Source organism: Musa acuminata, chromosome BXJ2-11, assembly GCF_036884655.1.
Source record: "Musa acuminata AAA Group cultivar baxijiao chromosome BXJ2-11, Cavendish_Baxijiao_AAA, whole genome shotgun sequence".
NCBI lineage: Eukaryota > Viridiplantae > Streptophyta > Magnoliopsida > Zingiberales > Musaceae > Musa > Musa acuminata.
The window spans coordinates 31,069,508-31,089,352 of NC_088348.1; the positions used below are offsets into that span (position 1 = coordinate 31,069,508).

General features: G+C 38.6%; 5 protein-coding genes across 8 annotated transcripts; 3 read left to right on the plus strand and 2 right to left on the minus strand.

Annotated features, from left to right (window-relative positions):
* The first annotated feature begins 146 nt into the window (after positions 1–146).
* On the plus strand, positions 147–1,208 carry LOC103972148 (WEB family protein At1g75720-like). Its single transcript, XM_009386362.3, has 2 exons — positions 147–480; positions 574–1,208. Exons 1-2 carry the CDS (start codon positions 352–354, stop codon positions 1,087–1,089), a joined length of 645 nt encoding a protein of 214 aa, XP_009384637.2. The 5' UTR covers positions 147–351; the 3' UTR covers positions 1,090–1,208.
* Positions 1,209–1,621: 413 nt separating this feature from the next.
* Positions 1,622–7,334, minus strand: LOC135584812 (putative HVA22-like protein g). Of its 2 annotated transcripts, XM_065132448.1 has the most exons (8): positions 7,178–7,334; positions 6,893–6,963; positions 5,160–5,240; positions 4,947–5,045; positions 4,791–4,847; positions 4,636–4,699; positions 4,341–4,559; positions 1,622–2,420 (listed from the first exon to the last, which is right to left on the minus strand). In XM_065132448.1, the coding sequence occupies exons 3-8, from the start codon at positions 5,189–5,191 to the stop codon at positions 2,025–2,027; spliced, it is 867 nt and encodes a 288-aa protein (XP_064988520.1). In that variant the 5' UTR covers positions 5,192–5,240; positions 6,893–6,963; positions 7,178–7,334; the 3' UTR covers positions 1,622–2,024. The 2 variants fall into 2 exon arrangements, with proteins under 2 accessions (XP_064988520.1, XP_064988521.1); XM_065132449.1 differs by lacking the exon at positions 4,791–4,847.
* A 388-nt stretch (positions 7,335–7,722) lies between these two features.
* Positions 7,723–13,139, plus strand: LOC135626807 (actin cytoskeleton-regulatory complex protein PAN1-like). Of its 3 annotated transcripts, XR_010492440.1 has the most exons (9): positions 7,723–7,905; positions 8,006–8,037; positions 9,647–9,744; positions 9,848–9,930; positions 10,176–10,253; positions 10,347–10,442; positions 10,884–11,239; positions 11,554–11,596; positions 12,908–13,139. XR_010492440.1 is itself a non-coding variant. In XM_065132450.1 (7 exons), exons 1-7 carry the CDS (start codon positions 7,798–7,800, stop codon positions 11,160–11,162), a joined length of 774 nt encoding a protein of 257 aa, XP_064988522.1. In that variant the 5' UTR covers positions 7,723–7,797; the 3' UTR covers positions 11,163–11,454. The 3 variants fall into 3 exon arrangements, 1 of the variants encoding a protein (XP_064988522.1); XR_010492439.1 differs by lacking the exon at positions 12,908–13,139 and having other exon boundaries at positions 11,554–11,759; XM_065132450.1 differs by lacking the exons at positions 11,554–11,596; positions 12,908–13,139 and having other exon boundaries at positions 10,884–11,454.
* Positions 12,163–13,341, minus strand: LOC103972151 (non-specific lipid transfer protein GPI-anchored 9). The gene is made up of 3 exons (XM_009386369.3): positions 12,973–13,341; positions 12,509–12,544; positions 12,163–12,384 (listed from the first exon to the last, which is right to left on the minus strand). The coding sequence occupies exons 1-3, from the start codon at positions 13,304–13,306 to the stop codon at positions 12,290–12,292; spliced, it is 465 nt and encodes a 154-aa protein (XP_009384644.2). The 5' UTR covers positions 13,307–13,341; the 3' UTR covers positions 12,163–12,289.
* A 3,187-nt stretch (positions 13,342–16,528) lies between these two features.
* On the plus strand, positions 16,529–19,390 carry LOC135626810 (uncharacterized). Its single transcript, XM_065132454.1, has 8 exons — positions 16,529–16,688; positions 16,762–16,908; positions 17,009–17,106; positions 18,538–18,610; positions 18,691–18,751; positions 18,851–18,936; positions 19,028–19,117; positions 19,197–19,390. The coding sequence occupies exons 1-8, from the start codon at positions 16,593–16,595 to the stop codon at positions 19,257–19,259; spliced, it is 714 nt and encodes a 237-aa protein (XP_064988526.1). The 5' UTR covers positions 16,529–16,592; the 3' UTR covers positions 19,260–19,390.
* The last annotated feature ends 455 nt before the right edge of the window (positions 19,391–19,845 follow it).

Here is a 19,845-nt window from a genome sequence, read left to right on the forward strand (position 1 = left end):
GCCTCTCGCTCACTCCATTAGGTGGTGCATCTCTTTCTCTCCCCACCATTGCATGTGATATGGTCCATCAGATCTCTCAAACTTGGATCATCTTCCACCCGGTAGAAGAGTCTTCTCCACCAGCTTATAGAATAACAGTGAAGTGGACGCGAAGTAACGAAGCACACTATCATTTCATTATCCCCTTAAGCAAATCCACCTCCCTTCCTTCTCCAACAACAGCCCCACTTCTCCCCCACCATCGCTCTACCATCGCAAACCTTCTACTGCATGTTAGCTTCGTCTATCTACTTATAAATCCATCGATACAAGCCGCTACATGCGCTGCCACTGCTGGAGAAGCTTGAGAACATGGAGAGCGGAGAAGGTGGCAGAGTCGAGATCGATACGAGTGCGCCGTTTGGGTCCGTGAAGGAGGCCGTCATGCTCTTCGGAGAAAGGGTGTTGGCCGGCGAGGTCTACGCAAATCGGCTCAACGAGGTCTCATGCTCTTCTCTCGTTTCCTTTGTCAAAGCTTACATCCTTGTAATGAAGGCTTCAAATAGCGTAAGCAGCTTCTTCCTTTGTCGATAGATTCGTGCCGCAGCAAACAGGAAGGAGCATGAACGCCCGAGTCTTGGATCCGTGATCGCTGAACTAGAAGATACGAAGCAGAACCTTGAGAAGGCGAAGGAGGAGAGATCGAAGATGGTGAGTTGCCTCACTTCCCTCGCGGAAGAGCTGGAGAGGACGAAGATGGAGCTGAAGCAGCTGAAAGCCGGAGAGCACGAGAGGAAGGTCAAAGACATAGAGATCGAGGACGTGAAGTTCGTGGAGAAGGCAGATCAGGTCGGGGTGGCTACGCCGAGCGGCGGACGCGAGCTGGAGTTCCAAAAGCGACGGTACGTCACGTTCGCCAATCCTCCATCCCTGGCGCGCGTCCTGAGCGCGGAGGAGCAGGTGTTGGAGAGGCAGTTCTCGGTGGCGAAGGAGAACGCACCGGGGAAGAAGAAAAAGAAGTCATTCATGCCTTGGATCGCAACGCTGTTCACAGGGAAGAAGGATCGTCGTCAAGGCAGTGCCGCGTTTGGTAGGACCGGGGGATTATAAAGTGTATGATTGGGGTTTGTGCATGCATGTCTGCAGATGTGTCCAAATAACGATAGACTTACATTTTCCTTTTTGATGAATGATAATTTTTCTTCGGAAGAAATATACACATTGGTTGATTCAAACACTCTCTTTTAGTGGCAGTAGATATGGTTTCTTGAAATCATCATGATCCTATTAATTACAAGTATTTGCCAAATTACATCTATTGTAACATGTGTTTGTCATAGGAAACTCTATGTGCAAAGATAAGAGCCACCGACACATGGTAATGATTCCCTCATGACCACCCTTGTAGATTCTTGACCAACCTGTAAGTGTCGGACTACACGACAAGAATCAATTATTTGACTGCAAGTAGTGTTGTAAATGTTGACTAATATAAACATATTTCATGGGATTCTAATGGAAATGTATATCACAGCACGCAAGCATTGTTTATTCAGAGCCTACTCTATAAATAAAATTCCAAAACGAACAAATGCCCATCAAATGTAATAAGCACGCTAACATTGACACAAATCGTTCGATGTGCTAATTAATAGCGCAATATGGAAATCAATTAAAAGGCACAGTAAAGCAAACAAGCATTCGGCAGCAGTGCAACCTATAGAAGAAACCCACACAATCACAAACTCCAAATAGTTAATGAGTTTGATTCATGAGAAAGCAGATCGTCCATCGCTACATTTGTATCACACGTTCTTTCCCAGTTTGTTGACCCTCAAACTGTCATATTTGTGCTCCTCAGGACTCCTTTCCGCCTCTGGAGACGATCCTTTGCTTCATTATAATGTCACCAAGCATCTTCATTGCTGAAACAATCAAAGAACACAATCTACTTGTCTGCTAACAGCAGTCTCACGATGTTTCCAAGTTATTTACAGCAGTCTCAACATCATTTCCCAATATGGATGAAAAATTGAGGAATAGTCTCAAGGGGCTGAAGGACCAGAAGTAGCAGCTCGCTTTCTCAGTCTGGAACGGGTCACACGGATAGCCTCTTCAATAGGTGTCTCTTGGACGGGACAATTAGGGTCATCCTCAGGTTTCTCCTTGTCCATGACATTGGCCACTCCAACCTGCAATCCTTCCCTTTTGCTTGTTGGCGGCTGAAGGTCACTGGTTGCAGGATTGGGTTGAATGGGAAGGCCGGATGAAGATGGGAGCTGGGCAACAGACTGTGGTGGAGGAACACCTGCCTTTAAGGGTTTTTGAGGTTGCCTCCTTGTGGGACTGGAAGGTACAATTTTAGGTTGCTTAAGTTGCTCAGTGGGCTCACAAGAAGTTCCTGTTGATGTTGTTCGACCGATCTGTTGTGGTGCTTGCTGCTGCCATGCAACATGATTTACATCGGTATAAACAAAAGCATGGCTAGATGTTGTTGTTGCTAAACAAAGAAAAACTATGGACCCTCAGTTATCACTAGATGATACTTGTACCAAAATGAAATTTAAACCAAATGGGACCTATTAACTACGTCCACTCAACAACATATTAGCTATTATAGCTGACTATTAGTCAAAGCTAGCTATTTCCATGTTTCATGATTATGCTGGCTCATGCATGTATTAGAAGCATCGAGACATGAGACCTGCTTTTGAACCTACCAATTTACCAACTCTCGACAAATAGAGTAGTTAATTAACCAAAAATGTGATCAAACTACTCAAAATCCTTATGATTGGCTCATCCATATCAATTTGGGCAGATGCTCTATGATTTTGAGCAGATGCAATGAGAATCAACTCTTGATTGTGATTGCTCACATTTATACAAAAAAATCAATGAATATTACCTCTAGTTACCCCCCAGATGAAGATATTTATCAATGTTGGAATTATTAAAGTAGATGCTACAAAAACTTGTTCTGATCCTTTAATGATGAAGTGCTATGTCAATCAATATTTTGGATCTATTCCTTTGGGAATAAATACCAAGATATTATTAAAGTAGATGTTAATAATTCTTCAGAAACTGAAGGATTAAAAATACTTTATAGAGTCCAATCTTCCGGTCTTGCACATTTGGAGAAAGGTATTCACAGAAATATCTAATTGATACAAAAAAGAAAATTGTTGGAAACAAGATAATAAAAACTGCAGCAAGATACTATTATGCAGTCGTACAAGATTAAAGATGAAATGCATGACTCCATAGTTACTAGGATGGAAATTGGACCACCACCTCTAGATACTTACATATCTTGATGTAAGATGGTTTGGACCAGCTAGATTTTCATTGATGGTCAACTACACTAGAGATTTTTGCATGTAAAGTCAATCAAGATAAAGCTAAAACAAAACAATATGTTTTTTAAATTAAAATATTTGAAATTTTAAATCGAATTTCACATCAATAACATGTTTTCAGAAAACACCTGTATAGAGCACATGAAATAATTTTACCAAGAAAAATTAAAGGAAATAATTTAAGAAAGCCACCATGAGACATGCAATACATTTACAGCAGTCAACAATTATGAAGAAGACAAAACATAGATAACGATTGGACAAAAAAAGTGAGCAAATGAAAAGATCCATTATGTGATAGCATGATCAGAAATATAAAATAAATTTAAGAGAAGTAACTACCAAGAAGAAAAGAACCAAGGAGAACTTTCAACCAGTCTCCCTTCAGTAGTGTCTCAGACATAACACTTCGATGTAGGAGAACCATGCACCGTATCATAGGCTAACAATTCTTATTACTATGCCATTACTCAATCAACTGTTATATCAAGAACTTATTTTCTTTTACATGCTTTATTCACACTATTAATAGAACTTTCCAACAATATAAAATAAGAAAAACCATAAAATTCTATATGAAAATAGATCTAGATCACTCAAAACTTACTTTATAGTTAAGTTAGTAAATTTCACAATTCATCTATATTTTAAGCAACAATAAAACTAACTAGACTCTCATTTGGCCCCCTGAGATACAATTTTATAATCCAAATGTGGCACAACACTTGGATTTTTAGTTTGCAGTATAATAGGTTGGCAATCCATTAATTGATAATCATATGAGAAGAATGAATCGTTATGCAGACTCCAATAGTTTTATCCACTAACACAAGCAATAACTTACAAAAGAACTAGGAAAAAAGATAAACAAGTTCCAGAAGCTATTTAAAGACTATCTCTAGATCAGGATTCAAATGAGGGATTCCCATGAGCTAAAAAGATAGAATGGGAAAAACTAGTGGAAGAATAGAAACACTATTTAACCTGAATAGTTAGTACCTGAGCAGGGCGAGTTCTTGATGATTGTGAGGGTGATTGAGAGGCAACATATTGCAGAATTTCAAAAATCCTTGTCTGGCCATAGCTTGCAACCTTCTGGAGATTGAGGACTACAATATCCCCAGCCCTGGTTCTCAGCTCAAGCAAGTTGCGATCTATGTCATTCTCATGCTTTGCGACATATGGTCGAAAGAAAGTTTCATAAACATATGTTGTTCCCTGAACATAAATGAATGTACCCCTAAATTATACTGTTCACTGGATAACACAATGAAATTACCAAAGTGGGTTATACCTTTGTTTTTGGGTACCAGAGATACACGAAGAATGCCAACTTTGCTTCGCCATACATAGGTAACCTTCAAGAAAAGAAACAAGATCCAACATTTGAAAGAAAAGTTACCCGACAAGAGCACAACCATGCATCAGAACCGTGTAGATCCACCATACCATGAAATAAAACTGTCTCCCACTCTCTCAAAGACAGTCAGGGCAGCAACTAAAATCCTAAGAATGTATCACAGAAAAGTTTTCTTTGAACTTGAAAACTCACAGAAGGTTAAAAGAGAAGCATAATGATTCAGCTGACAAGTGACAGGAGCATACCAGTACTGACACCAAAACAGCAACTGCTCAATGTCGGGCTTGTTCAACTCCACGGTTTTGAAGCATTCATAGGCCGGATAAGCATATCCAAGAATCAACCTGTAAACAAATGAGAAGTTGCATACTGCTTCACCCTTCACCCTAGCGCACAATTCGTTCTCAGGTCAACCTAATCACTACAAAATGGTGAGAACCCGGTGCAGATTCACTTACGCAAGGCTGCTGGTTATAAAACTCCCGATCATTTTGACTCCACTAACAACTATTCCCTCGCCCCCTTTGAGCAAATCCCAGCTATAAGATCAAGAAAAAGAAAGAAAGAAAACACAAGCTATTAGACCGAAAAAACAGTTCAAATACAAAGCTAGAAATCTTTAACCTACACGAAGAACGAAACATTCCTAAAATCGACCAGACGCGATGACGAGAAGTAGGGTTTTCAAACAAACGGATACAAGAAAGAAAACGAAGGCGAGAGAAGTGAATCCAGGAAGTATCCTGAGCGAATCATGATGATTGGGGACGGGAAAAAGCACAGATACCTTCGTAAGATCGCTCGAAAGCGAGAGAGTGTGACGCCGCGAATAGCCCCAGACCAGATGGAAGAACCGAATGGATGGATCGATCGAAGGGGAAGACTGCGAGCGACAGGGAGAGGACAGAGTTGAGATTATTTACTTCGTCTTCAGTCCTTTGCCCGCAAGTATTATTCCCAAATCACTTTCAAATGCTCGTCATTGAACCGATAGGCGGATATTAAACGATGGGAAGGACGGATTAAGTCCGCTCGTTAGTGACAGGGGGCGGCCATACGACCGGTTCGGCTCGGACTTCCATCTGTTAAACCGGGTTGGATCGGACGCCGGCCGAGCTGACTCGGATTGAACATTATTAGGCGAAGAGAATTGGGATGAAAAATGACCCTTTTTTTTGTTATTTATATAGGTTGTTATCCGTTAATTCTCTCTTTCTCTTACCTTCCCCAATTATTTTATGAAAAATAACTATATCTGATTTATTATTTTTTAAATATAATTCTTGGGACCCTTTTTGATTTTTCTTAAAAGCATCCCCTTTAGTTTTTATTTGACAATATATTTTAATTCAAAATTTCAAATCTACCACTCAAAAAAAGTTAAATATAATGTTGCCGCTCATTATAATGTTTTTTTTTTATCTATTATAATATTTTTGATATATTATGATATTTTGATCATCATAACAAAAATACTATGAAAACTAATTAAAAATATTATAAATGAGTCAAATGAAATTAAGATATACTAACCCATTTGATATATCATACTATAATTTAAATAAATTTTTATAATAATTTATGTATAATATCACCCAAATAAGAATCAATTTTTTATAATAATAAAAATATTATAGAAACATGATAAATAATCCGAGTGGACTCCTAACCTCAATCAAAATAAATACAAGCCTAAAAATATAATATCATAATAGCCTACAATTAATAAAATCAAAGAGGAATAATACGATATTGTTTATAATTTTATAATATTCTCAATACTTAGAAAAAATAAATATTGTAAATGTTATTGAAAAATACTGAACCAAATGAAAATCCTATAAAGGCTCAAAATTGGCGAAAAATAACAAAAAAATTTTGATAAAAGAAGTTGGTGAAAGTTTATTTAGGTATTTTCGAATTAGAAATACTTTTTGAAAAAAAAATATTTTGGATATTTGGGGCCCATTGCGTTGACTCTGATATCCGTTTAAGATGGTCCGTCTGATGTACGAGTTGATCTCACATCAAGAGATCTTAATCTGTTGACCGTCTGATGTACTCTATTTATATCCAATACCACCCAATTCGATGCAACTTTGGGTGGGAGTCAACAGAGTCATTGTCAAGAACATCATTCACCCAAATGCATAAAGAAAAGCATTGAATATATAGAAAATAAATGATTTACCTTTTTGTTTCTACCACCACTTCTTCTCAGAGACCTCGAAATCGTTAACCTTGGCATCATCATCAACATCTCTGCCCATGAAAAGAAATCAAAAATCAAAACCCCAAAGGGAGATGAGCAGAAAGAGCAATCCTTTCCAAGTTGTTAATCTTTAGCTTCCTGATCAAAACCCTAAGAGGGAAGACATTAGAAACGAGAGAAGAATTCGAGTCCTTGATATTTAGCGTCGCGATCTCTATCCAAGTAAAACCAGAGAAGAAATCGAGATCGAAATCCAGAGTTCACCTTATAGCATCACTTAGGAGGAGGCAGCGCCGCCACCATCGGCCATCCGCTGCGAAGCTCGACGGATCGTATAAAAGAAGGAGACGAATCGGAGGTGAGTTCGAGTCCAACGGAGGTTGAAGGTAGACGATCAGACGGGGAAGTCTACGCTTTGAAATCCGTGGTTTTTATTTTTTTGGGATCGTGTGGAAGAGTCTACGCTTTGAGATCCGTGTTTTCTTCTTTTAGTTTCTCGGATTGTGAGAAGTAGCGGACACGTGTAGTTGAGGATCTGTCCTTACGGCGCTTTATCGTCTGCCAAAGCTATCAAGTAAACCCTCCAAAGCCGTCCATTTCATCTCCCCTATCATCTCGACCGTCCATCTGATTTGAATCGAATGAACTATCATGAGATTTATTTGATCAAATCAGACAGACGGTTCAGATGATACAATCCGTTGAGAGAATGAACGGTCTCGATGAGATATTTTCTAACTTTTCTATGCAAGCATTCCGCATAGAAGTGTCAATCGTGAAGCCCGCAGTATTATTTTCCACTCCGCGTGGAGAGTATTTGACGGTGACGTCGACGGCCCCCCTGAGGTCTCCACTTCCCCCCTCGTTTTCGTCCTCGTCTTCCGATGGCTTCTCCTCCCCCTCCTCCACCGACTTCCCACCCCTCGCTGCTGCCCGAGATCGGCCCCGATGGCATCGCCAGAGAGTCCCCCATCATCGCTTACACCGAGAAGGTTCCTATTCCTTTCAGATCTGTCTCTCGCTCCCTACATCGCTTCCGTAACTTTCCCTGTTCGCGCAATTTCTAACGAGAAAGGTTCTTGAATTTCTCAGATCATCGAGGCAGAGCAGCTCCAGCTCAAGAGGTACCCGAATGGAAAAACCCGTATCTCGTTTTTTCCCGGCTTCCGTAACTTTCCCTGTTCTTTTTATTGATTGGTAAATTGTGGACGCCTTTGATGTGTTTGTACGGAAAAGAATGCGAGAATGTCAAAGCATCGAGGTGGGTTGAATACTCTGTGGGTCATTAGGAGTTGCCACCAGATGCGCTTTTGAATTTGGGGAAATAAAGGATATTTCCAATGTTTGTTCGTAAAGAGATCCCACAAGACGTCCGTGAAAAGTTCTTCTTTCTTCTTATGTGATGCATCGTGTTTAGCTTACGGCATTAGTGTTCATATGAATGTACAGCTTATTTTCTTGAGAAACCACCATGTCACAAGCCTGTGACTGAAGATCCATTGGGGCAATAATGATCTATTGGAGAAACGCAAAGAAACTAGAGTTTGATTTCGTACAAATTTGATATTATGAGATTTTCCACATTATGTTTTGAGGAGATCAATTACAATGTAGAGCTGGTTTGTAAAGATTTGAGATATTAGAACATGTGAATAAACACTAGCTAGTCTAGCAAGATCTTCTTGAATTGCCTAAAATATTAAGGTGGTTCGGTTTAGAGAAATTTCTCATCAGAGATTGCTTCTCTGAAAACATGAGGATTTTATTATACTTCTCTCTATACGCTTGGATCATACAATGTATAATCATTTTCTGTCATGTTCTTTAGGACCATTAATGATCATGCATTTGTAGGATATACATTCTCCATAGGTTTTTAGATACCTCCTGGATTGAATTGCACCATGGTAACTTTTGGTTGGTGACATTTTCATGGTTTCATTGCATCAATTGTTGTCCCTTTAATATCAGCACACAGGTTGTTCCTGTGGTTTGCAAATAAAACTTCTTGTGTGGCAGATCTAGATATCATGGCTTATGTGATGATAGCCTGAGTCAACCTCAAATAGGGTCAGATCTGTAGGCCCTGTGTGGTCTATAATGTACAATTTCAGTCATGGGAAGGATAATATCCTGTATACAAAGATAGTATAATATGAGAGAGTTCAAAGACACTTAATTGCCACCTCAGTCCAATCACAAACTAGTGAATTATACATTGTGGAGAGTTGGAGCATCATATTGACTTTTTCCCCAACTGTTGTAGTGATTACTCATGTCATTGACCATCTTTTTTTTTACCTGCAACTATATGAAGAGCACAAACTACCCCCTCTTTCAACAATAACTGGTTAAATCTGATGCATCAACTGTCTTGTTTTACAGAATGTATGTCTACTGCTGTTTAATAACCATAAATAAATAAACATGATCATCATTGAAGTTTCTAAATTTGTTAGAGCATCTCCTGCTTTTTTCACCAGGTGAATCGAAACTACTCTTCTGACTATATGCTTATTAGATATGTATAAATATTTTTTTTGGTATAACAGTGCACATCATGCCCAAGAAAAAAAAACACAGCAGTCCCACCTATTAAGTATTCCTAGTATATTATGACAGCTGTGTCTTCTACTCACCTTTTTGTTTTTAATATCAAGGGCCACATTTTTTTTTCTTAATTTAGTATTCTCTTTATGAGCTCTTCACCAAAGTATTTACCATATGTCTTAGATATATTCAAGAAAATTATTCTAAGATTCGCGAAGTGGAACGTGAGCTAGAGTCTCTTACATTGGAGTTGAAGCTTACAGCTGGGCCAAAAAAAGCAGGTTTTTGCACTTCTAAATTACCTTGGACATTTTTACTTGATTCCTGAAGTGTACCACCTAAATTAGCTCTTTCTCTTTTGTGTTTCTTATCGTGTGCCTAAAGCGCTTGAACACCTGCGAAAGAAGATTGAATTGTCAACTGAGAGGATACATATGGCTAAGCTCAAGGAAGAACAAACTAAAAAGGTTAGTTTCATGTGCTCTTTTTTTGCATAGTTTATGTTTCTTGTCATTACACAATAATATGTTTCCTTGAGGAGACTGCATCAACTAATCAAATTCCACACAAGCCAAAATAGACTTAAATCATGCAACACAATTAGTCGGTTAGCATAAAATCACTTTTAAAATAAGAGATGAAACAAATGTTTCGTATGCTTTTTTTCTGGTCATCAAGTTGTCTTGAAGGATAAACTAATTTGTCACCTTAGGCATGGGAAGCTGCAGTTCAAGCTGTCAAAGATGAGGAGGATATCAAGCAGAAGCTTTGTGATGATCTGAATCAGCTGGTATTTGTTTATTGTTTTCTTTATTGCTAGTTTAGACTTGACATAATTGATGGAACTGCACTATAGAATTTCATTTTGATGCTCAATGGATAGGTTCAAGAAAGCACAAGTACCCAATATTTAAGGTTGGAGGAGCTAAAAAGACGACTAGAAGCTCTCAACCCTAGCAGGATTTCCTCTGATGTTTCAGTAAGGACCTATTCCCCACTCTGCGAACTCTATTTATTAAGAATGTTGGCTGCTCTCAGATTCCACTGTCAGAATGGCAAGCTGATATTATCCAAAGTTGGGTTTTCTCGTTAGGGCAGTCTTGTACAGTTTTAGTTAAGATGACAAACATATATATATATATATATATATATATATATATATATATATATATATATATATATATATATATATATATGTTTGTCATCTTAATTAAAACTGTACAAGACTGTTCTTGATTGCTTAGGAATATACAATATATTAGCTGGATCATGCTCACCAGTGTTGTAAAATTTCAGAATTTGATCTGGGAAATTGAATAGACTGTCTCTTACTGCAACAAACAAAGCTGCACCAATGCAAATTACTTGCTTAAACTGTTTGAGGTGCATGCAAATTGAATTCTCTATGATGTCATGTCAGGATGGGAAGTTGATGCAGCAGATACCAAGCAATGTTATAGCTGCCACAATCACACAGAATCAACCAGTAGAGCGAAGAATTCCTGATGCAACTGCTCCTGCAACCAATAAAACCGAGCCAGCTTCAGATGCACGGAACCAATGGCCCGTGGAAGTGAAAGAAAAGAAGAGAACCATGAATTCTGGAAGAGCGAAGGGCAGCATGCTCATTCCAAAGGGAAGGGGACCTTCAGGGTCTGGCTGGACCGGAGCTGGATTTGATGTTGATAGTGGGACATGATGGAGGATTGGTTTCAGGCTCTCTCCATGGCCACTTGAGATTGTGGCTGCATGGTAGGACTTGGAAATTTAATTGAGGTACTGTTCAATCCTCGCTGTTTCTTCAAGGTTCAGTACATGACATTTTTTTTTCCTCTCTCTAAGTCTCTTTTGGTCAATTGGTTGTTCAAAGAAGAATATTTGCTACACATTTGATATCTTGATAGTCCCACTTTAACGAGAAAGCAAGAGTTGGCTTAATGTATAAGACTTGAACGGCCTACGATTAATGATTTGAGTTTAAGCATTCTGCACTTTTTTGGCGAGGTATAGCAGTAGATTGCTTGTACAATTAATGAAGTGTGCAGGTTTTTTGGATTAATATAATGGGTAACACAGCAGTTTCTTTGCAGGCTCCTTACGGGGAACAAGGCACGGAAAGATTTGACTCTCCATGTAAGCATTAAGATCCCTGTTTTTTACCAAAATATTTTTGTGCAACATTAGGAGGATTTTGAGTTGCTTTACTTCTTTCAAGGGGAGACCCCAGTTTTATGTGGAACATTGCAATATATTCGTTTCCATCTTATTAGTAAATCATAACTGTCATGTTAGTACATTTCCATTTTATTTAGGATCAAAACCATATTCGATAGTTTTCTGAAATTTTCAGGTTAATGAATTTAAATACCAGATGTGTTTAATTTCTTCGTGAAGTAGATTATTTAGCAGTGGTTTTTTTTTGTGTCGTTTTGGGAAAGATTATTTAGTTTTGTATCAAAAATATTGTGGGCATATAATTTATGGAGATCCCTAAGACTGTCTGCATGTTTCTCACCCCGAGCAAATCACAGGTTCCATTTCCAGCATTATTTGTAGTGGTTACTTAGCACTTGGAAATAAAGATTATGACTTGGATTTTATTGGTTACTGTTGTTTTGATCTTAGACTTTTAGATAATAAAATGCCATATCTGTTAAATTTGGGGATTTAGATGCATATACTGAGACAAAACACATGAATTGAACTTAAATGGAAAAGCAATAACTAAAATTTGTATATGAGCTCAATTTCGAAATCTTGAAGGGGAGAAATAATATCTGATCTCAATCACAAGAAGACAAAGAAGAGAGACAAGCATTCATCCTATTATGCCATAACGGACCAGCAAAAGACGAACAAGCTTATAAAGGTTGACATGCCAATCCAATTTGCCTTGTGGCCATCTCCACCATTCTTATTTCCTTTAGCACCCGCAATAACATGAACAACAAACAAACAAACAATGTGAGTGAGTATCAAGTTATTATAATGATGTAATTGATGGTCTCATATTTTAGTCTTTAATCAATCAGGATAAAGTTTTACCTGGAGGAGGAGGAGGCGTGGCAGATGGTGACGAAGCTGCAAAATTGTATCGATGACAAAAGGAAACATCAAAGAGTCAGTCAATCTATTTCTGGAACTAAAATTTATTTTTATATCGTTATAGCATACTCGTTGCTATAAATTTTATTATATATAACTATGATTAATATTCATAAAAAAAATCAAAATATTCCACTTGTAAGGGTGTTTATATTTCAAAAAAAGATGTTTTAATATTAAAAAAGACCCTAAAATTTTTAGCATCACTTGAATAGTAACTAACGATGTAAACTAAAATTGTTGATGATAGTTAAATTACAAAATCCAACAAAGATTAATTAGAATAATACATGAGCAAGTTTTTAAGCATTTAAAGTGTATATTGTATATATAAAGCAGTAAAGAAGAAGATTGCTGAGTTTAGAGGGGATGGATGATACGGAGGAGGATCGATGGATGCTTACCATTGGAGCAATCGCTTAAGTTGGAGATGCCGCAGGACCGGGCGAGGCGAAACCCCTCATCGGTGGAGATGTTGAAAGCCTTCATGACGGTGGCGTCGTTGAGCACGGCGCAGAGGCACTGCAGGTCGTTATCCACCGCCTGCTTCAGCGGCGTGCAGCACTCCGCCGGCGGGGTGCTCGTCGAGTGCACGTAGCTCGAGCAGGGGACCAGTTTCGACGCGCAGGACGGAGTCGACGACTGCCCCTCCACCCCGTCGCTCGTCACCGTCAACACCACCATAACTACCGCCACCACCGTATTCATCGTCATCATCATCATCTTACCCATCTCCATCTCTCTCTCTCTCTCTCTCTCTCTCTCTCTCTAGATATTAATAGTGAAACTTGCGGAGGCAAAGATAACGAGAGAGAGAGAGAGACCGGAGGAAGCTGCTCAAGGACGCCATTGATGATGTAATGTGATGTGATGGGTTGACCGGAGGTGTCGAATATGTGGTCAAAGAGCTCTTCCAGTCGGCTACGCAATTCACACCACAAAAATGAAGTCCCAACCGCATTCCTACCACCGATCATGATAAGTTGGCACCAAAGATCATCGCCTCATCTCTCAGTGGGAAACAGTTCTTTCCCATATCTCACCATTGGAATCATATTTTCCAGCATGACTGCTGACCAAACCAACACAAGAAATTAAGATGGATTCACAAGGAAGGATTCAAACTTGGCCAGATGTCATATACAATGGACGATAGGGTTTTGATCATTACTAGTGCTGACAAAGTCAGCAAGATGACTGAGAGAAAACAAAAGAAAAGTCTGATGTAAGTCTGCTACGTACAGTCTCACAAAGCTTGAAAGTTGTAATGATCATTTGATTACTGTTTTGTACAGACGAGAGCCCTTTGGTCATCTCTGCGGAATAATTTTATCTGCATGTATGTTTGGTCTTACACTCCCACCACCCGCTGCGGATTGAGCTTTCGTAAAGAACACGGCAAGGTGGTCGTAGTCCGATCATGACTGACTCTTTCTCTGTTGCTCGCATCCGAATGCTTTGGACTTGGTAAACGAAACATGAATCGATAACATAATCTCTTAAAAGATTGGCAAAGCATGCTGCGATGAGGATGACATCAACAATATTCTACACCATCCACCATGTACGAATCACGCCATGGAATTCTTGAATCATTCAATTCAAACCCATTAAAGTTCGTCCACACGGCAATGGACTTAAACTTATTTTGTTTAATTTGTGTAGTACCTTTGTAATTTTTTTTTCAATAAGCATAGATACACTTTGGAAGTTATTACCTATCATCGTCTTTCTATGAAAGTCTGGCTTAAAATCACACAAGTTCAGTTAGATGAACCATTTAATTCGAGATCTTACGAGTAGGTATTTTAATAAATATTTGATAGATAATATAAATTATAAGTATAAACTTTATAAGCTCGAAACGTTCATACGATAAATGATTCAAAGTAATCCACTATGATAAAAGTTCCCACAAATGATACTACTATACTAAAAGATAATGAATTACCCCTAAACACTATCCCAAAGGCTTATCCAATAATATCCCCACTTCGGTAGCCCTAGAGTAATATGTTGATGATACTTTACACCATTTTGTGGACCTAGAAAACCTTCAAAATAACAATCTTGATGGCTTATTTTTCGATAGTTATATCACTATGCGATGATTGCACATAAATTGTATTTGTAAGATGAACACGATTATAAGAGTCAACTAAAATGAGGATGTTAAGCCTACTATAAGCTCTTTACATGCTATGTAAGGCATAAAAAAAAATCAAAAAAAGATATAGATATATATAAATATTATATCAAACGCCCTTTGTATAAATTTATTCGTGATATGTTTCCTCACTTATTTCTTCAACATCCTCATCAAAGCCTTTGCGAATATTGCATATGTTAATCTTTATTGAATCTTTAATCTTTTATTGCAATTGTAATGCACCTCTTAGCTCCCGGTCACTCTTTGTCATTGTTATTGAGTATTCAAACTTTAATCTGCTAGTGCTACTTCAACTTGCCAATTTGACTGGTCGAGTTGTTTTGATCTCTGCTAGTTCCTGTAGATCCCTTAGATAAAGGGACAAATCTTTTTCATTGTACAGTAGTCTCTCAAACATCTCACACCGCTTAAACTGGGTGGATGCCTATTGAAGTTACCATTTGATTTATCTTCTATTTAGTTATCATCTCCAAGTAGGTTCTCATTACTTCTTTTTTCAATTGGCATTTCATTAAAAAATTAAGTAGACAATCTACTATTGATAGAATTGATCATCATTAGTAAAAATTTGATAATTATTATCTTCTATAAAGTTTTTTTGAATGATCTATTGGATAAATAAGAGAATAATGATACTTGATTTCACTCATTCTCTTAAGAGTTGAGAAGGCACTGCTCATCTCCTCGAGAGTTATACTTCATGCATTAAGTTATTACTAGTTTTCACCTACTCTTTACTTACACTTCTGTGTTGAATCTCGAATTTTGATGATTAAATTAACTGATGAATTTATGATATAATCCATATGTTGAAAAAAGTGATGCACAACTAACTTCAAAAGGTAAAACAATTAAAGCTAGAAGAATCAAACGTTGGCCTAGAGTCAGAAATCGAGCATCGAGCCGGAAGAATAAAATGTTACAACAAGATCAGATGGTACGGGGGTCAACATGCTAATGGATTGGGCGATATGTTGAAGGTTTGGAGGACACATCGGAAGTTCTCCGAGAGTTCAAATAAACAAATGACAAGTCGGACAACTTAGATTTACTGTTTTGTAATTGTTTAAGTCTTTATTATCGAAATTATGCCTTAATTTGAGTTAGATTTGGGTATACCATACTACTTGATTAGGGGCCAATTGAACCTGAATAAGGGCTGAATTGGCCCTGCTGTTCAACTTATTCAATGATCTATAACAGGGTCTAACGGTGGAACTGCCGGAAGCTCAGCCTCCCAGGTATTATCTGGGTGGTATTATTGCCTGACAATCCTGCACTAGTGGTACTATAGCCAGTCTGAGTAGTACGATTATCTGACACAACTTAGAAGATTGTGTCCGGGTGGTACTATCGCCCGGACACAATTTTAAATATGATACTATTATGAAAAAAAGATAATGAATCAGACATTATCCTAAAGGCTCGTTCAATCATATGTACCAATCGGGTAGCTCTAGTATACCTTTCAATCGATTTTGATTAGGAATCGAAAGGACTTCGTTCGGATATACTCCTCAGCTAGTTTTACATAATCCGGACAAGATACTTTGGGTCCAGCCGTCTCAGGTCGACCGGGTTCGAAACACGATCATACATTGTGAAGGAAGCTAACTAGAAAATCTCGGTTGGGTTCAAATCGATGTGATCTTAATTGAACCGGGTTGGAACCATTCCTGCTGCCCTTAGTGACCTTAAGACCATCTTAAACAAAACAAAACCGAGTGCTTTTGTTTTCTTGTTTTCAAAAACACGGAAGCAAGAACGATGTTGGTGATCCGGAGCCGCTCGGTCACTTATGATGGATAGCGCTGGCTCCATCTACCCAGCTGAGGCAGGCACTCGAAGCTCGTCATGGCTGCCATGATCGTCCCTTCCGCCGCTGCAGTCGTGGTGAAGACCTTCACGCTGAGGAGGCGGCAGAATAGGAGAATTCTATGCGTCGGCTGGGCAAGTCACCTCCCTCTTCCTTCTTCTTTTTTTGGGAGGAGGGTAATTATGGGTCCTTTCATCCGTTTTGCAGGACCCTGAAGGTATACTCGGGCCGCCCCAGCGTGGCCACATCGCGCGGCTCGATCTGAAGCGGCGGCTGGAGAAGGACGCGGTCGCCCGGGAGGCCTTCGACCGCCAGCTGCGAGAGGAGCGGGAGCAGCGCCGCAAGCGTCGAGAGGTCTCGGACGCATTTCCTCATCCGTCTCATGTGCTTTTTTCAGCTGCTTCGGTTGAGCTCTCGCTCATCATTCTTTGTTCTGTGCTGTGCTTGTCGCTAGGCTCGTGTGGTGCCGGAGACGACCGAGGGACTGATAGAGTACTTTCTAGACAGCGAAGCGCGGGACATCGAGGTGGAGATCGGGAGGTTGCGGCCCCGGTGAGCTGCTGACTGCTGTCCTTTTTGATCTATGACCATTTAATGCAGTGAACAGAATTAGCCAAGTCTCTGCCATTTCATGTTGGCTATCAGATGGCTAATGCAGCTCTCCTTTCTCTTTTTCCTCGATTTTGATATCTGAAAGGAAAATGATTCAGTAAAAGCATGAATAGATTAGATGGAGTTACCGAGTTCGAAGTGGACAAAGATGAATATAGCATTTAACTAGTTGGTTTTGAGATGAGAATTGAAATATATAACTCCGAGAAAACAAATTTGGGACTACTTTTCTAGATTTCTTGCTTTTGTTGCTTAGTATCTCAGGACAATGACTAATTAACTCAGATTTAGTTTAAGGATTCTTGTCGGAGAGAGATTCACAAATACTACCACAGCTTCAGCCATGTGTTTGTTGATTTGATGCAAAGAACTAAATATGGTTTAGTGTATATTGTGAACTCGATCATCACTTGCTTAGGGCTGAAATGAGGATCAACTTGTCTAGACATAGCAATCTGGAAAGTACATTAGACATCTTTTCATTTGGTTTTTCACTAATATTTTAGTTCATTTAGATTATGCATGCATTTTCCCATGTTATTGTGTTGACTACTATGCATTAAAAAATATCATCTTGAGAGTTTCAAAAGGAAGGTGAGTAAATTTTTTTTTATAAAGGAAACCAGGTCGGATAAAAGTTATTTGCTGGTTTCTAGGTCTTCAAAATTCCAACATTCTAACTCAGCTTCAATGCTTTTATTCTGCATCAGTAGCTTGAAACAAAATCTTAGACAATTAATGAAATTGAGAAAAATAAGTCTCGTTCGAGACTTTTATTTTCTCTCACTGCTTCTACATTCAGTGTTAAATGGAGGAGCTGCTCTTGCCCGATACAATAATTGGCTAAAGCACTGACCCAAAATTCTCGAGTCTAGAATTACCCACTTTTTGTTGGACTAAACTGGAGTAGTAAAATGAGGATTCTAACTCACGACATTGTGGGATGACATGACCGATCAAGGCACCAGGTTAACAGGTTGAGGCCTGGTTGGTGAAAGAAAATTGCTCGAATGCAATTCTTTTATGAATGCCATTGCATCTAAAGGTTAGACCTGTAGATGAGACAAGATGCATAATTTTATATTTTCAACATGAACTGGCCCAATTTGCTTTGTTGTAGTGGTTCCTAGCTGGAACAGAATTACCTGTGGAAGATCAATTGACATGTTCTTCGAACATTTATACATTTTTATACCTTGATTCATTTGGCACATGTATGAAATTAATGACGTCAATTTCAAAAGGCGAAAGAATCTTGTTTTTATTTCAGATTAACCACATACAATGCAAAAAATAAGAATCTTATCATAGTTATACAGCTAATTTTACCATGACTCAGTGGATAATGCGAGTGCCGTACATGATGTGTAGGTTAAACAAAGAGTTTTTCGATCACCTACGAGTTGAGCTTGGACAACTCCGTTTTGCAGTCAATAGAACTACGGTATTACTAGATGAGCGACTTTTTGTCCGTGCAAAAAACAATCAAAGTGCAGTTTGAGTTACATTATTATTTGTGCGCAGGAGATGGAGGACAGGTTGATTGAGCTGGAAGCAATGCAGAAGGTCTTGCAAGAGGGCACAGGTTCTTTTACTTTTTGGCATTCCGGAGCTCAACTTGCATATGGCATCAAATTTCGCTGTTTCCAAACTGATTTTGTCTTCCTGTATCTTGTTGCCTCAGAAGCATATGACAAGATGCAAACTGATCTCGTATCAGCCAAAGAAAGGCTTATGAAAATACTGCAGTCTAAAGACAGGAAATCAACTGTAAGATCAGCATGTCGGATCCACACACACTGATAATTATTTTGATACTGTAATCACCAAGTTTGATGGTGTAGTTTTTCCTTGTGAGCAGTTGCTCGAGATGGTTGAGAGGAATGAGCTGAGCAGATCTATTTTGGCGCTGCTTGACGAGAACATAGCGAGCGCGATAAGTAACAATCAGGTTGCTCATATGTCACCTCTTTGCTGCCTTTCACAATTGGCTTCTTCTTCACTTACACAGTTGATGGTTCACTTTGCAGAAAGAAGCTGCAGCTTTTATGGAGGATGTGCGTTCAACTATTCTGAAGTATATGACAGTATGATATATGCAAACTCATTCTTTTGTGAACTTGAATGCTCCATTGTTCCTGCAAATTTTATGTATGTTATGTCGTCAGATGTTTGTGTAGCAAGTTGATGGCGAAGCATGAAGATTCTCTCAAAATTACCTTTAGCTGACTATTTTTGTTGTTGATTGTTATTTGTGTTTAATGTGATTCAGAATAGTCTACCAATGCAGTTTCAGTTTCTGACGAAGGCAAACATAAATAGTCTTACCATAAAAAATGCTTAATCTAAATCTTTAAATATATATATTTTCCATTAATGATGATGAATGTATCTATCAAAATGTGTCTTTTACATGAAAAAAGGGAAGGTTTAGGAAAATTTATCTTGCATATTTTTCCTATTCATATTCACCTTTGGATTAACCTTAGTTAAGGTAACCATGATATTAATATTTAGGTTCGGAGGTTTCTGGAAATCATATGAACCTTTTGAGGGGTATTATCGTCATTTTGTATGTGACAAGGGATACGTAGGTAAATAAAGCTGTTCTTCTTGGCGAGTTGGGCTTTGATCTGTAAAACGCTTCTCCACGAAGCAATCCGCGGGGGGATTTCACGT

Excerpts from the sequence above, each read along its gene's own strand:
- LOC103972148 (XM_009386362.3), top strand. The coding sequence starts at position 352 with ATGGAGAGCGGAGAAGGTGGCAGAGTCGAGATCGATACGAGTGCGCCG. Across the intron at positions 481-573 it reads ACGCAAATCGGCTCAACGAG|ATTCGTGCCGCAGCAAACAG; the intron begins GTCTCATGCTCT and ends CTTTGTCGATAG.
- LOC135584812 (XM_065132448.1), bottom strand. The coding sequence starts at position 5,191 with ATGATCGGGAGTTTTATAACCAGCAGCCTTGC. Across the intron at positions 4,560-4,635 it reads TCTGGTACCCAAAAACAAAG|GGAACAACATATGTTTATGA; the intron begins GTATAACCCACT and ends ATTTATGTTCAG. Across the intron at positions 2,421-4,340 it reads CAAGAACTCGCCCTGCTCAG|CAGCAAGCACCACAACAGAT; the intron begins GTACTAACTATT and ends GTTGCATGGCAG.
- LOC135626807 (XM_065132450.1), top strand. The coding sequence starts at position 7,798 with ATGGCTTCTCCTCCCCCTCCTCCACCGACTTCCCACCCCTCGCTGCTG. Across the intron at positions 8,038-9,646 it reads GAGCAGCTCCAGCTCAAGAG|ATATATTCAAGAAAATTATT; the intron begins GTACCCGAATGG and ends CATATGTCTTAG. Across the intron at positions 10,254-10,346 it reads GTGATGATCTGAATCAGCTG|GTTCAAGAAAGCACAAGTAC; the intron begins GTATTTGTTTAT and ends CTCAATGGATAG.
- LOC103972151 (XM_009386369.3), bottom strand. The coding sequence starts at position 13,306 with ATGGAGATGGGTAAGATGATGATGATGACGATGAATACGGTGGTGGCG. Across the intron at positions 12,545-12,972 it reads CTTAAGCGATTGCTCCAATG|CTTCGTCACCATCTGCCACG; the intron begins GTAAGCATCCAT and ends ACAATTTTGCAG. Across the intron at positions 12,385-12,508 it reads CACGCCTCCTCCTCCTCCAG|GAAATAAGAATGGTGGAGAT; the intron begins GTAAAACTTTAT and ends CGGGTGCTAAAG.
- LOC135626810 (XM_065132454.1), top strand. The coding sequence starts at position 16,593 with ATGGCTGCCATGATCGTCCCTTCCGCCGCTGCAGTCGTGGTGAAGACC. Across the intron at positions 16,909-17,008 it reads AGCGCCGCAAGCGTCGAGAG|GCTCGTGTGGTGCCGGAGAC; the intron begins GTCTCGGACGCA and ends GCTTGTCGCTAG. Across the intron at positions 19,118-19,196 it reads GCGCGATAAGTAACAATCAG|AAAGAAGCTGCAGCTTTTAT; the intron begins GTTGCTCATATG and ends TTCACTTTGCAG.